At 41.2% G+C, this 14,147-nt stretch overlaps 1 protein-coding gene and 1 long non-coding RNA gene across 2 annotated transcripts in view; one reads left to right on the top strand and one right to left on the bottom strand.

Moving 5' to 3' along the window:
* Nucleotides 1-3,197: 3,197 nt before the first annotated feature.
* On the bottom strand, nt 3,198-7,008 carry LOC125121275 (uncharacterized). The gene is made up of 3 exons (XR_007133424.1): nt 6,279-7,008; nt 4,149-4,663; nt 3,198-3,277 (listed from the first exon to the last, which is right to left on the bottom strand). It is a non-coding gene; the product is annotated as an uncharacterized LOC125121275 (long non-coding RNA).
* A 183-nt stretch (nt 7,009-7,191) lies between these two features.
* The window catches only part of UHRF2 (ubiquitin like with PHD and ring finger domains 2), a 103,929-nt gene continuing 96,973 nt past the window's right edge, over nt 7,192-14,147 (top strand). Inside the window, exons 1-2 of the mRNA XM_047767663.1 lie at nt 7,192-7,696; nt 12,991-13,224. Of these exons, the coding sequence (XP_047623619.1) occupies nt 7,544-7,696; nt 12,991-13,224 (387 nt within the window). The 5' untranslated portion in view covers nt 7,192-7,543. The remainder of the gene's footprint in view (nt 7,697-12,990; nt 13,225-14,147) is intronic.

Raw genomic sequence — 14,147 nt, 5'->3', positions numbered from 1 at the left:
TTGCTTCTTGTTCCAAGTAGACACTGGAATACTAGTTCCTCCCTCCCTCCTTTCCATCCTTCCATAACTACTTGTTAAGTACATCTAGGTTCCAAGCACTGAGTTTTGTGTTGGAAACAAAGATAAACAGAATAAGTCTTCATTCCCTAGGGAATAAAAATTTAATGGGGGAGTTCCCGTCGTGGCGCAGTGGTTAACGAATCCGACTAGGAACCATGAGGTTGCGGGTTCGATCCCTGGCCTTGCTCAGTGGGTTAACGATCTGGCGTTGCCGTGAGCTGTGGTGTAGGTTGCAGGACGCGGCTCGGATCCCGCGTTGCTGTGGCTCTGGCGTAGGCCGGGGGCTACAGCTCCGATTGGACCCCTAGCCAGGGAACCTCCATATGCCGCGGGAGCGGCCCAAAGAAATAGCAAAAAGACAAAAAAAAAAAAAATTAATGGGGAAGAAGGTCATGCAAACAAATAATTAAGGCTCTGAGTTGTGTTAGAGATACCAACTAAGTATGGGAATACTGGAAAAGCCTTCCTTTGGCTAGGAGGTATCAGAAAGGTATCCTGAAGGAAGAGACATTCGTGGGAAATCTTGATATATAAACTGAAATTTTCTAGGCAGAAAAGGCATGTAGAAAAGAGCCAGTATGAGTCCAAGAGAGGGTGTCTAAAGGGGTCTAAAGGCAGGAGTTTGCTGGGCTTTCCCCTCAAGAATAAAAAATGAAAAATGGAGTCCAGTGGGGCTTTTTAAACATCAAAATTTAGTAAATCAGTCAGTTGTATTCCTAAATCAGTGTCTCTAAAATTTCTTCTTAAGGCAGAGAAATATGCTAAGGATGGGGTTGGGACTGGGTTATAAGCTAAAACAACTTTCAGGGAACACAAGCTATCTAAAGTATCATAAATTTTATACCAGATCTGGGGTCAGCAAACTATGGCCCACAGGCCTAATGCTGTACTCTGTCATCTATTTTTATAAAGTTGTATTGGACATGGGTGCACCATTCATTTACGTATTTAGTAGAGCTGCTGTTGTACTACAACTGCAGAATAAGCAGTTGCAACAAAGGCTGTCTGCCCACAAAGCCTAACATATTTACTATCTGAGCCTTATGGCTATACAGCAATACAAATAAATCTCAGAAGAGTAACACTGAGTTTCAAAAGTTTTAATGTTATTAAAAAAATCATGTTATAGGAAGCTTAAAAAGACTTCATATTTACTACTGTTTAGAGATACATATATTAACATTATAAAGATAGGCATGACAATAATAAATATTAAGACAATGTTTATCTCTTTGTAAAAGGGAGAGAAACAGAAATGTAAGCAGAAAGGGGTGTTAACTATTTGAAATGTTTTATTTCTAAAGCAAGGTGGTGAAGACAAAAGTGTCTATTATATTACTCTCTATACCTTTTTGTATGACGTATTTCATAACTTAAAAACCCTTGGTCATACAAAAAAGTGAAGAAATTAGATGTAGGAGTTGTGATGCAACTTCTACTGCCCCAAAATGGCTGCAAAAAAATCTTCCACCCCATGTGCTCTTACAATGTGGCTTTGATATTCTCCCATTGAGAGGTAGCATCTCTACCCCTTCCCCATGAAAACTGAGTGGGTTTTTGAGAATGTTTTGGTCAAAAGAATATGGTAGAAGTGACATTATGTGACTTTCAAACTAGGCTATAAAAAGTGATACAGCTTACACTTTGCTCACTGGAATTTTCACTGTTGAGGTTGAAACTACCATCAAAGCAGCTTGACTGATTTAAGGCAGCCATACAGTAAGAAAGCTCAACCCAAATCAGAGGGACAGACCATATAGAGAAGTCCTGGGACTTCTCAGGGAGAGATGACTAGCTAGCTCCTAATTGCTCTAGTTCCCATTCTTCCAGTTCTAATTGATTCTGACTGTAATGGCATGATAGATTCTGAGCCAGAACTCAAGTTTTCCAACTAAAGTATTTCAGAATTCCTGTCCTACAGAAACTGAGAAATAGTAAAGTGACTGTAGTTATTTTAAACCTTTAAATTTTGTTTTGCAGAGCAAGTTGTAAGTGGAAATGGAAGTTGTAAGTTGACACTGTCATCAGGAAATTTGACCCCTAATAGTGGAGAAATCTGAGGTGAATCGATCCAAAAACACTCTGGGAAAAAGAAAAAAAAAGTTGAGCAATAAGAAAGACCAATTACAGAAGGCATGACTGTAAGGCATGTGACTGAAAACAGGGATAAATGTCAAGTCTTTAGTGAGAATTCCAGGTTCCCACTCCTATTTGAACCATCAGGTATTCCAAAGAACCAAGGCACTCACTGAAGGAAGGACAAGGATTATTCTCTGGACAAAGTGAATGGGGAAGCCTCCAGAGAAATAAAAGAGGGAGAGTTGAAGTGTAAAGAAAATTGGCTAAAAAGGAAGGACATGGGAAATTTAAGCTCTAACACTGTTACTCATTGATTCATGTCCTCGTCCAAATCATTTTCTCATTTGTTAAAGAGAATGATCACTGAAATAGATTACCACAGTAAAAATCTTTGATTCTGTTGAAAAGAAAGAGCACATCCTTCTAAATATGGCTAGTTTAAGTAACAAACCACAATGTGAAGTGTGTTTTAGTCAATGGAAATTTAGTTCAGTTCTTTTAGCATATAGTTCTTTTCAAAATAGCATTAGAGATTATAACAGAAAACCTCCAGTTAAGGTACATTTTTTTTTTTTCTTTTTATGGCCACACTAGTGGCATATGGAAGTTCCTGGGCCAGGGATTGAATCCAAGCTGTAGCTGTGACCTACAGTGCAGCTGCAGCAATACCAGATCCTTTAACCCACTGTGCTAGGCCGGGGATTGAACCCGCACCTCTGCAGGGACCTAAGCCACTGCAGTCAGATTCTTAATCCACTGTGCCATGGAGGGAACTTCTCCAGTTAAGGTATTTTATTTTATTTTTGGGGGGGTCTTTTCTAGGGCCACACCCATGGCATATGGAGGTTCCCAGGCTAGGGGTCTGATCAGAGCTGTAGCCACTGGCCTATGCCAGAGACACAGCAACACAGGATTCGAGCCACATCTGCGATCTACACCACAGCTCACAGCAACACCAGATCCTTAACCCACTGAATGAGACCAGGGATCAAACCCGCAACCTCATGGTTCCTAGTCGTGTTTGTTAACCACTGGCACCATGATGGGAACTCCAGCGAAGGTACTTTTAATGTCCACCATCACCACCTCCAAGGGACCAATTAAGAGTGTGGACCTGCAGAGAACATTATGGAGGTTTCTAAAAAAAAAAAAAACAAAACTTGAAAATATGACTTAGCAATTCTGCTCCAGGAATCTATCCAAAAAGACCTGAAAACACTAATTAAAAAAAATACATGCATCTCAATGTTCATAGCAGCATTATTTACAAATGCCAAGATATGGAAGCAACCTAAGTATCCATCAATAGGTGAATGGATATAAAAGATGTGCTATATATATGGCTGAGATATATATATATATATATATATATCTCAGCCATAGAAAAAGATTGAAATTTTGCCATTTGCAGCAACATGGATGGACTTGGGGAGTATTATACTAAGTGAAATAAGTCAGACAGAGAAAGACAAATACTGTATGATATCACTGTATGATATCACTTATATGTGGAATCTAAAAAATAAAACTAGTAAATGTAACAAAAAAAAGTAAGACATAGATATAGAGAACAAACTAGTGGTTACCAATGGGGAGAGGGAAGAGGGAGGGACAAGAAAGGGGCAGGGAATTAAGAGGTACAAACTATTATGCATAAAATAAATAAGCTACAAGTTAATATTGCATAATACAGGAAATATAACCTTTAAAAATTGTGAGTCACTATGTTGTACACCTGAGATATTTTATTGTACATCAACTATACCTCAGTTAAAAGGATTAAAAAAGGGTGTGGGCCAGGGTATAGGGAACTGAAGGGAATGAATGAATCTAGTACTTGTAAATATATTACAATCCCTTGACCCAAAGAAGGGAGAAGTTAGAACATTTAAAAGTGAGTCATATAGAGTAGGTCACTTTTGGAGGAGTAGAGACTTCCTAAGAAGCAGCCCAACAGACAGCCCAAAGTGACCTTTCAGGTAGAAACCCAGATGAATTAATATACTGACCTCACTCTTTTCCCATCTTGCAGATTCATGTCTGTGCTTCCTCTCCACCGGCCAAACTCAGCTGAAGCCTGAAAGTACTGACCCCAGTGATAGACTCCATGCCCTTGGACTCCAGGACAGGGGCAGGTGGACAGTGGTCCTGGAGGAGCAAAAGGAAGATAATCAGCACAGATGTGTCGATGAAAAGATGGTAATCATAGCTTTAAAGACCAGATTGAAAGTCACTTTTTCAGTACATATACAAAAGCTCTTGACTTTGAAATATTAGTTGAGAAAACAAGATACAATCAATCTTGTATGTTTCTATTTTGCCTCTTTTGACTTGAATATTGAGTCATGATTGGTGACATCAAGTTTAGCCATTTGCTTCTCATCCATGAAAATAATTCCTCTTTCTTTGTTCACATCCAAATGGTTTCAGCTACACATCTGATAGTAAGACATATGTCAGATCTGTCTGAGAACTTCTATCTTGTTTGTACAGCTGGGCAGCTTTCTAAGAAGAAAACAACAGCCTTGTAGGGAAAGAGAAAAAACTTTAGTTACAATCTATACTGTGTGGAGGGAGAAACAGAGAAGGTTATATTTTGTTACATACAGAATCATATTTGCAATTGTTTATAGCCTAAGTAAATCACTATACACAAAAGCTTATGTCTCCAGATGTAATTAATTTGGTCTGCACAGGACAAATATATCTTTTCTGGGTCTCCCATTTCTGGTCAATCATTTGGGATCTATATTGACTAGATTAGCACAAATCCTATACAGTCTCAGTAGTATTTTGACAATAGTCTCCCCCAACCCCTGACCTCCTCACAAAGGGTTCTCCATTGAAGACTTACAACATTAAAAGGACAAATTGCCTCATGGGAGTGAGTACAGCAGGTCTTGACTAGTTTCTTCTTTCAGAACTTTTCTACTTCTCTTCAAAACTTTGGATTTAGATTTCCAACTATTACTTAAATATCTCCATGTAGGTATACTCTGGATGAATTTCAGTGCAACACAATGCAAAGGGTACGCACTGCTTCCTCTTCTCTTCTAGTCCAGAGCATCATTATCTACCCAAACCATCATTTAAGTCTCCCAAACTAGAAACCTGGGAATTATTCTTAGCATTCTATTTTCCTCATCCCTCATATCCACACTTTCTACAAGTCTGATAGCCTTGATTTTCTAGAATACTCTGACTCTGTACTTTCCTCTCTTACTGTCACAGATTTCAGCGAAACTGATACAATAAGCTTTCTGACAGCATCTCCCCCTCCTCTCCTTGTCTCTTAGTTTTTCCCTAAGGCATCCTTCCACATTCCTTCAGGTGTCTTTGCAAAGGGCATATTTAATCACATCAGTGGACTCCTTTAAAAACTTTAGTTTCTCCCTGGGGCCCACAAAATCTATTTCTTTCAATGCTAATCTTCACACTCTGCCCCTCCCTATTTAGTCAACCTTTCTCTTATATGCAATCTCTTTGACCTGCAAAAATGCATACCTTCTATCTTTGCTTAAGCACTCTCTCCTCTTTGGGCATTCTCTGCTTATCTAAATCCTCTCCATAATAATAGTACAAAAATAATTTAGTGTGTAACACCAAGGGATAGGCACTATGATAAACATTTTACATTCATTAGATATTCTAAGCACCATTTTACATTGAGGAAATTGAAACAAATAATTTCTCCAAGATCACATTTAAGTAAATAGAAAAACTGGTAAAACTCTTAATATGACTCTACAAGGGCGTATTGTATCCTATAATAGCAAATAGCTACCCTTTATTGGGGCAGGTTATTAGTGAGCCTTATGTTTACACATGTAAAGAATACCCAATATTTGTTTTACTTAAATTAGGAGCAGACAGGATGTATTTAGAGGGTAAAAGTGAGTGTAAAATTTTCAACAAGGACAGAGACCAAAATGTATATTTGTTCCACTTTTTTCTATCTCTCCCATGTTGGGCCATCTTTTTTTTTTTTCCCAATATATTAGTGGTCTCTGTACTTACAATTATTTTAAGTGGTTATTACAAAAATGTTGCTCTACTTTTATGCTAATAATCTGCACCAGTATGAATACTCAAGTTATGGATTTTGGCAAATATGAAGTCCAAATTTTATGCATACATACTTTTTTCTACTTCCATATGCTCTCTTCCTTCTTAGGTAATGCCCCTTTGGACTTTTTGAGAAATTATTCCTATCTGGATCGCTGGAGTACTTTCTTCATAGGTGTGTAATTTTGCATCCTTTAAAAACGTTTTCCATGACCCCAGCCCCTTAAGCCAAATGCTAACATGGAAGGTCCACAAACGGAAACGTCCGCCTCTGCAGAGAGGCCTTCAGAGAGGCGGCACTAGCACCTCCCTGGCCCAAAGTCCGGTTGTGAGCGCAGCGGGCAGAGATGGGGATCCTACCCGGCCCGGCGGCCTATAGGCCTTACTTGGGTGGCCACCTCCGCCCAGCGGCGGGAAACCCTAGGAAGCCAGTTTCCGCGCGAAGGCAGCATTCTGCGACCGGCGGGAAACGAGTTCCTGGAGGAGAAGGGTCCCTAGGGCCTTTCCTGGGTGGCCGGCCCCGCCAGGCCGCCTGGCTGGCTGTGTCTGGCTGAGCGCGGTGAAGCGGGTTCATTTCCTTAGGTGCTTTCTCACAAATTTAGGCCGCGCCCGCACGCACTCACCCCCCTTTTCATAGTCGTACAACTGCACATAAGAGTTTCTTATCTTTGGTGTTTTTGATACCACAGAACCGAATTGGCTAGGCCTGAGAGGTCGCTCTCGCCCTTGGTCCCGAAATCAGGTCTAAATCGGCAACCCGTGTGGGCGGCCTTGTAACCGCCAGCAACCCGAAGGCTAGAGGGCGTGTCCTAGGGCCCAGGTGCCGGCTGAGGGGCAAGTAACGGCTCACCAAAGCACCGCCCCCCCCGCCCCGCCCCGCCCCGCCCCGCCCTTCCTACCCCCGCCCATTTTAGTTTCCTCTGGTCTGTGGCCACCTCCTGAGTTGCTTCCTCTTTAAGGCGGAGCCCGGCATAGATCTCGCGAGATCCGGGTTGGCGCCGTGACCTCCATGTGGGAGCTTGAGCTCTATAAGTAAACACTCCGCGCGGCGCAGACAAGGCTTCTTCCTATTTGTGAGGTGGGGGCTGCGGTAGCAGCCGCGCTCCCGACTGGTTCCGGTTTCCTTTCCTCCTCAGCTCTGCTGGGTGGGCGCTTAGTTTAGGATTCACCGCCGCCTGTCCGGCACGGCGTCTGGTCGGTCTTCCTCTCTGGTGCGCGCGCTCGCCCGCCAGCCGCGGAGAGTCAGAGCGGACCGGGAAGCGGCGCGGGCCGGGCGGGGCGCGGCGCCCCGAGCGCAGGGGGAGACAAAGCAGGGCCGGCCCATTCTCCCGGCGCCGAGATGTGGATCCAGGTTCGCACCATCGACGGGTCCCAGACGCGCACCATTGAGGACGTGTCCCGCAAAGCCACAATTGAGGAGCTGCGCGAGCGGGTGTGGGCACTGTTCGACGTGCGGCCCGAGTGCCAGCGCCTCTTCTACCGGGGCAAGCAGGTGAGTCGCGCCCACCGCCCCCCACGGGAAGCTCGAGCAAGGGCAGCGGAGCGTTGGCAGGATGCTTGAGCTGGACGGGCCGGAGGGCTTGGTGCCCCATATGTGCAAAATGTACCTGGCTCCACTTCGGGTGGGCAGCCCGCGAGGTTCAGAGCTTGGCCATGGGCGGGGGTCCTCGCCAGCCCTGAGTGCAGGTGCGCTTCGCGGGGTCGGAGGCACCCGGAGCCGGGAGACCTCACCGCCCTTTCTCAGTGGGGCAGCAGCCGCTCGCTAGGGCGCCTGGGTTCCCTCTTATTCCCGCGCTTGGTGGGGTCCGGGCTCCTGGAGGGCGGGGAGGGCAGCGGACTCTGGCGGCCATGCCAAAGTGCAGGTGGGGAGGGCTGGCGGCTCTGACTCCCGGCAGCGCTGACCCGGCTAACGGCTTGTATCCTTTCTTTAGCTCTACCTCCCTCCTGGGTCCCAAATAGGAGGGGAAACTTACGTATTGCTTATTCTCAGGCACAAGACCCTAATTTGCCTCCTCTCTGTGGAAGGGATTTATATACACTGAAGGTTCGAAGGCTTTCCAGAACTTCTGCCCGCCCCCTCCTTTCCTGGAATTGAATCTGTCTTGGGGGAGATTAGAGACCTGGGCTGAAGAAGCTGTAGATGTAACCTGGGACCGGGTTTAAACTAGCCAGTCTTGGCGGGGGGTGTGGAGGGGTAATATTCAGAGTGAAAAACGGTTTAAAAGATGTGTTTTGCCCTTATTTCTCACCTTCTCATAGGTCTCTCACCCATGCTTTGAACACAATTGGAGCATAGCTAGCGGTACATAATTGAAGGCTGAAAGTGTTATTTGGCGGTGCCCTAGGGTGTTTGGGCGTCCCTGGTAGTTGTATGGTATGGCCCTGATCTGCCCCATTGAAGATTTTTCCTGTTCACATGATCTGTACCTGGAGACCCAGACTCATCGTGTATTTCTTGTCTCTTCTTTGTAAAGACAAAACAAAGTTGGTATTCTCCAGTTGATAGACCATATTTTGGCTCCAATCCTGTAGTTTGAAATAAGTGTAACTCTCTTTCATTTGGTAGAAGTAGCGTTTTGCTACAGCCAACGGGTTTGAGAGGAGTATTTTTCTCCTCTTCACAGGCTTACCTTTTGAAAACTGTCCAGAAACTTCAGAGTAACAAGATTGCACTGAGAAAGAGCGAGGGGTTGTTAAAATTTGTTTTGAAATAAGTGTCAGTATCGTTGATATCAATATCCAGTTTTATATTGATCCTCTAGTGCTTGACTTCTAAAAATAGGTGTTCAATTTGTTTGCAAACTTTACTTTAGAAATAAATGTATGTGTATTAAACGCTCTTTAGCTTTATAAGGCTGATACCTTTTAATTTTTTGGTCAAAAGTGAAAAGCGTGTAACGAAGTCTATTGAATTTTATTTTCTAGCTAGGGACAATAGTATATGAATTCCTGGGATACTTTAGTGACTTCACTAGAGATAGAAAAGCATGAAAATGAATTCCTGGGCGATGCCCATACAGTCTAATTATCAAATAACACTAAAAGGAAAATGTGCACCTGGCTGCCTTGAGGAAAAGGTAGGGATTGATTAAACTCAAGGCAACCAAGTAGCCCTTCTAACAAACCAGGAAGCTATTCCAAGCTCAGGGAAGAACTATTGAGCTTAACAACCTTTTGAACTTTTTACTCCAGGAGTTGATAACTCACTACTTGATTTTACTATGGGGATAAACCAACAAGAATTAGGAATGGACTGTGGGTGCCTCACTTGAGTTGTTGGAGATAGAAGGAAGGCATTGCTCCAGCTGTATTTACTTCCTTATGATCTGACAAGCAGACATGAAATGATTATCTATATTCTCCTTTCCTTTTGGAGTCTACAGCCTGTGGACAGGATAGTGTATCTATATTAAGCTGCTTTGGATTGGTGTCACAGGGCTGCCCTTATTCTTGTAAATTGCTTTTGTGCTTATTAGAAAAAGATATCCCATCCTCAAGATTCCTTTCTCATAGTGCAAAATGTCATAAAATAAAAACAAATTTACAGTTTTCCCTGATGTAAGGAGTCCCCCTGCCTTCACCTTTGTGTGTTAGGTTTGCTTCTTTTAATCTTTAGTATGTATCAGAATCTTTTGTAGATATTTATTACAGATGTTCAGCTCACAACAGAATTGCAAGTAGTGAATTTAACAAGACCCCGTGGGAGATTATCATGAACACCTGAGTTTGATAATGAATGTTGAAGAAGGCAGCTTCCTACTAGTTTCTTACTATTCAAAATGTAGTCCCAGGATCAGCAGGACCAGCAGCATTAGCTGCACCTGGGAGCCTCACACCCACCCTGCTGAAATAGAATCTGTATTTTAATTAGGTTCCCAGGTGGTCTGTATGCAAATTAACTTGGAGAAGCACTGTAATTGTGTGATTGACTCCACTTTTGAGAGTCAAAATGGAGAGCCAGGCAGCGATTCAGGGCTGTAAGTTCCAGTTAGAGTAGGGTAACCTCATTGGGATATTCTCTGCGATGTTGAATGTGCACACTAGGGATTGCTTTTTGTTTTTTAGAAAGAGATACATTGGTGGATCTCTAAATCTTGAGAAAACCTAGAGCTTTTCCTAGTTGGAAAGCATTCTCTCCCCTCTTTGCTTCCTTTGTACCTCTGTAAGGACTCTTAGATTGTAAATGTGGGCAATGAACCAGAGGTGAAGAAAAACTTGAGTAGTAGCCTTTTGCCCTTGGACTACTCAGTTTTCACATGGGGTACAAAGTGTTTGCCTACTTAAATGTGTGTGTGTTGTGTATATGCTGTGAAAAATACATAAAAGTTACTAATGTTTCCCACCTGTATGCCTATCCGTAGCCCCTTGAGAATGACTTCCCCCTCTGCCTTCTCATTCACTGTCAATTGGTGTTTGCTTCCTAGTTTTCCCTTGCGTAAATGTTGCATTTCTTCCTGTTACTTGGAATTTCTTCAACTCAATTCAAGAAAAAAACTCTAGACCATTCCTGCCATTCTAATAGCATAAATCCTGCAACTCCATCTAGGTTGCAGTTCTCAAAAACATTTTCTGCTGTGAGACGTTGCTGGGCCTTAGTTAAAAAACCTGAAGGTGTTTGTAATTTCCAAATGACTCAATCCCTTTCTCCCCCAATTGGAGCATAATTTAAATGCAGGTAATTTTTTTATCTATATTTAATTGAATTTGGGAGGGCTTCCGTACTTTTAAAATAACAAATCATTCCAACAGTCGTTGCAACTCTTCCCAGTAGCCTGTTTGGAACTGCTGTGCAGTGGATAATAATCACTGTTTAAGGAAAACTAGGAGGGTACCTATGAATTAGGGAAAGACTAGATAATTCTGATAAAGATAGCTATCATAGCAAGCATGAATAGTTGAGGAAAGGTGGTTACATGTTTTATGAGCCTAATTTCTATTAGAGCACTTCATGCCCCGATAATGCTTAATGTTTTATTCTGACTTAAGATACTGTTTTCCCTTTCACACTAGGTACCACTTGAAGCAGCTTGTACTTATTCTGATCACTTGGCCAAAGCTAGTCAGAATGCTTGGGTATAAGAATGCCCCCAAGTTCCCTGTAACTCTCACCTCAAATTTCAATGGAAAAAAAGCTTATGGAAATACTTTGAATTTCCAATTATTTCACCAGCTTAACGGCTGTCTTGATTTTGAGGAATGCCCTACCAGTTAATTAATTCGTTCTGTGCTGTTAAGAGGTTTTTGTTTTTCTTTCCCTACTTAAAACATTACATTTTTTTGTCAGAAGGTGGAATGTATGTAGAATCAAAGTTACGGTTCTTCAGTTGTTCCAGATTTAGTGTGTCCTTAATGGGATGAGTGAGGGGCTTTGGAGAAAGTCCAAATGAAGTGGTGAAGGTGTAGTTTTTTGCTCCTTGAGTTTTCCCAGGCATTCAGGATTATGAATTCTTGTTCTTTAAGTCAGATAAGCCATGTTAACATACTATCCCTATAAAGTTGTATCTGCTTACATGTTTGGGGGACTCCTTAGACTTACTTGAAATAAGCATGTTAACTAATCTGTGACATAAAGTCAATTTAATTCCCTCACTGGGAAAGTTGTTTTTTTGTTTTCCACTGTACAGCATGGGGACCCAGTTACACGTACGTGTATACATAATCACTGAAAATTTTTGAATTTCTCAATTCCTTGTTCTGTTTAACAGTTGTGAAACCTACAATGTGCAGGATTGTGCTAAAATGAGTTCTTGGACCACTTGAATTAAAGCTATCTGGTACATACTTAACCTGGTACATGGGAAGATTTGCCATTCAAGAACAGATTTTCATGCTTTGTCTTTGGTTGACTTTTCAAATATGTATAGTCTTACTGTGTTAAAGTTGTGGATGGTGACAAGTGTTACGTGGAGGGAAAAATGAAGAGGGATTAAATTGGTATTGTTTCTGGGGAAATGATAGTTGTGATCCTCAAGGAATTGAGTGAAATAGCCAGCTGAATGTTAAAAGGAAACAAAATGGAGACTTAGTTTCCTAGGGCTTCTATAAGTAACAAAGTATCAAGTCTCAGGGAGAGAAAACAAATTTCTCTTCCAGCAATTCTAGAAGCTGGAAAACAAGGTGTCAGCTGGTCTTGGTATCTTGTCTCTAAGGGAAAATCCTCCTTTCTTCTTTTAGCTTCTTGCTTGCTTCCTAGCAATCCTTGGTGGTGTTGGCTTGTAGATGCATTACACTAGTCATGTGGGTATTTTCTCCCTGTGTGTCTGTCTGAGAATTTTCTGCAAGTTGGAATAGAATGAGCAAGAATTGTAATTATGCCTGTTTAAACTCATGTCTGCTTGATTTTTTAAAAAAAATTATTGACAATGCTTCAGAAAGATAAAATGGTTAACAACGTCTCTATGAAAATAAAATCATAAAACAGTTCACTTTGAAAAGTCACCTTTTCTTTCTTACAGTAGACTGAGGCACTGTTCTGTAATACCTGACACTTGGTGAGAAGTTGAGAGTTTTTCTGAGTAGGCGATGAGGTCATCACATCAATGAGAAATTGTTGATTTTGGTGGCTATTGGTGTTCTCTATAGTCAATACCAGATGAAGCTTAAAATGTATCGAGGTCCTGAGAAGATGCCGATATCAGAAGCCATAAAGTAATAGGAATGGTTTTAAGATCACTAAATTGCAATGCTATGAACCGTATTTTAATAATTTGGCTGGATAATTGAGTAAGGATGTAGATAGTTTTAAGAAAAGCATTTTAATCTTTTTATATCCTTTTTTTTTCCTAGTTGGAAAACGGATATACTTTATTTGATTATGATGTTGGACTGAATGATATAATTCAACTACTAGTTCGCCCAGACCCTGACCTTCCTAGCACATCTAAACAGACTGATGTACCGGCCAAACCCTGTTCTAATAGTCCACCTAAGGTAAAGAAAACCCCAAGGGTGGGACCTTCAAGTAAGCCATCTACATCAGCTCATGATTTTCTTATTGATCCTGGCATTGGATTATATAAGGTATGTTGTCTTCTTCAGACTTCTTGTTAATTGTGAGAATATAGATCTGTTCTCTTCAGGATGTGTACATGAGTAAATGTTGCTGCTTGAAAGTAAAAACAGTTGGACTGCTAATTTTTTAACTTTAAAAGTAATCTTTAAAAAATTATCAAAGATACATAGATAAATATATAAAATGTTTATGTACAGATCAAAGAACAAAGAAATTACCTATGTAATTTCACCAAGGTTAAGAGGTAGAATGATGCCTTTTTAAAGCTTCCTATATGCCCCTATCAGAACACATCTCCCTCTCCTTCCCTAAAAAGTAAACTACTTGTTCTAACTTTTATGATCATCTTATTTTTCTTTAGTGTTAAAACTTACGAAAGTCATATCTCTAAACAATCCTTTGTTTTGCCCATATTTAAACTTTATATAATACACTGATACTTCTTCTCAATTTTGAGATTTTACACATATAGCTGTAATTTTTAACTACTACATTATTCCATTTTATTAACAGTCCACAATAGATTTATCTAATCCATGATTAATAGATAGATGGGCTGTTTTAGCTGTTTTGGATAGTACTGTTTTGAACCTATTGTATGTATCCTGGTGTACATGCTCAAGAATTTTTTTTTGGAATTTTTTGCTAGAGGTTGAAGTGCTGGTTGTTAACTCACCAGGATACTGCCAAATTGCTCTGTATTGTGTTCTCCTGTTTGTTTATCCTAATGTTCCTACTGTTCTAAGAACTGGTAGACTGTTTTGATATCTCCCTTTCCCCCATTTCCCAAATTTAATTCCTCTTCAAGGATGCTTTGGGTTTTAGCTTTTAACACTTGCATGTAGAGATTTGAGAATTGTCAACTTTACAAATAATAATACAGTGAGATTTTTGATGAGAAATACATCTGTAGATATTCTTGGAGAATTGA

Source organism: Phacochoerus africanus, chromosome 2, assembly GCF_016906955.1.
Source record: "Phacochoerus africanus isolate WHEZ1 chromosome 2, ROS_Pafr_v1, whole genome shotgun sequence".
NCBI classification, from domain to species: Eukaryota; Metazoa; Chordata; class Mammalia; order Artiodactyla; family Suidae; genus Phacochoerus; species Phacochoerus africanus.
The sequence above is the reverse complement of the archived record's forward strand: the minus strand, read 5'-3'. Positions and strand labels throughout refer to the sequence as shown.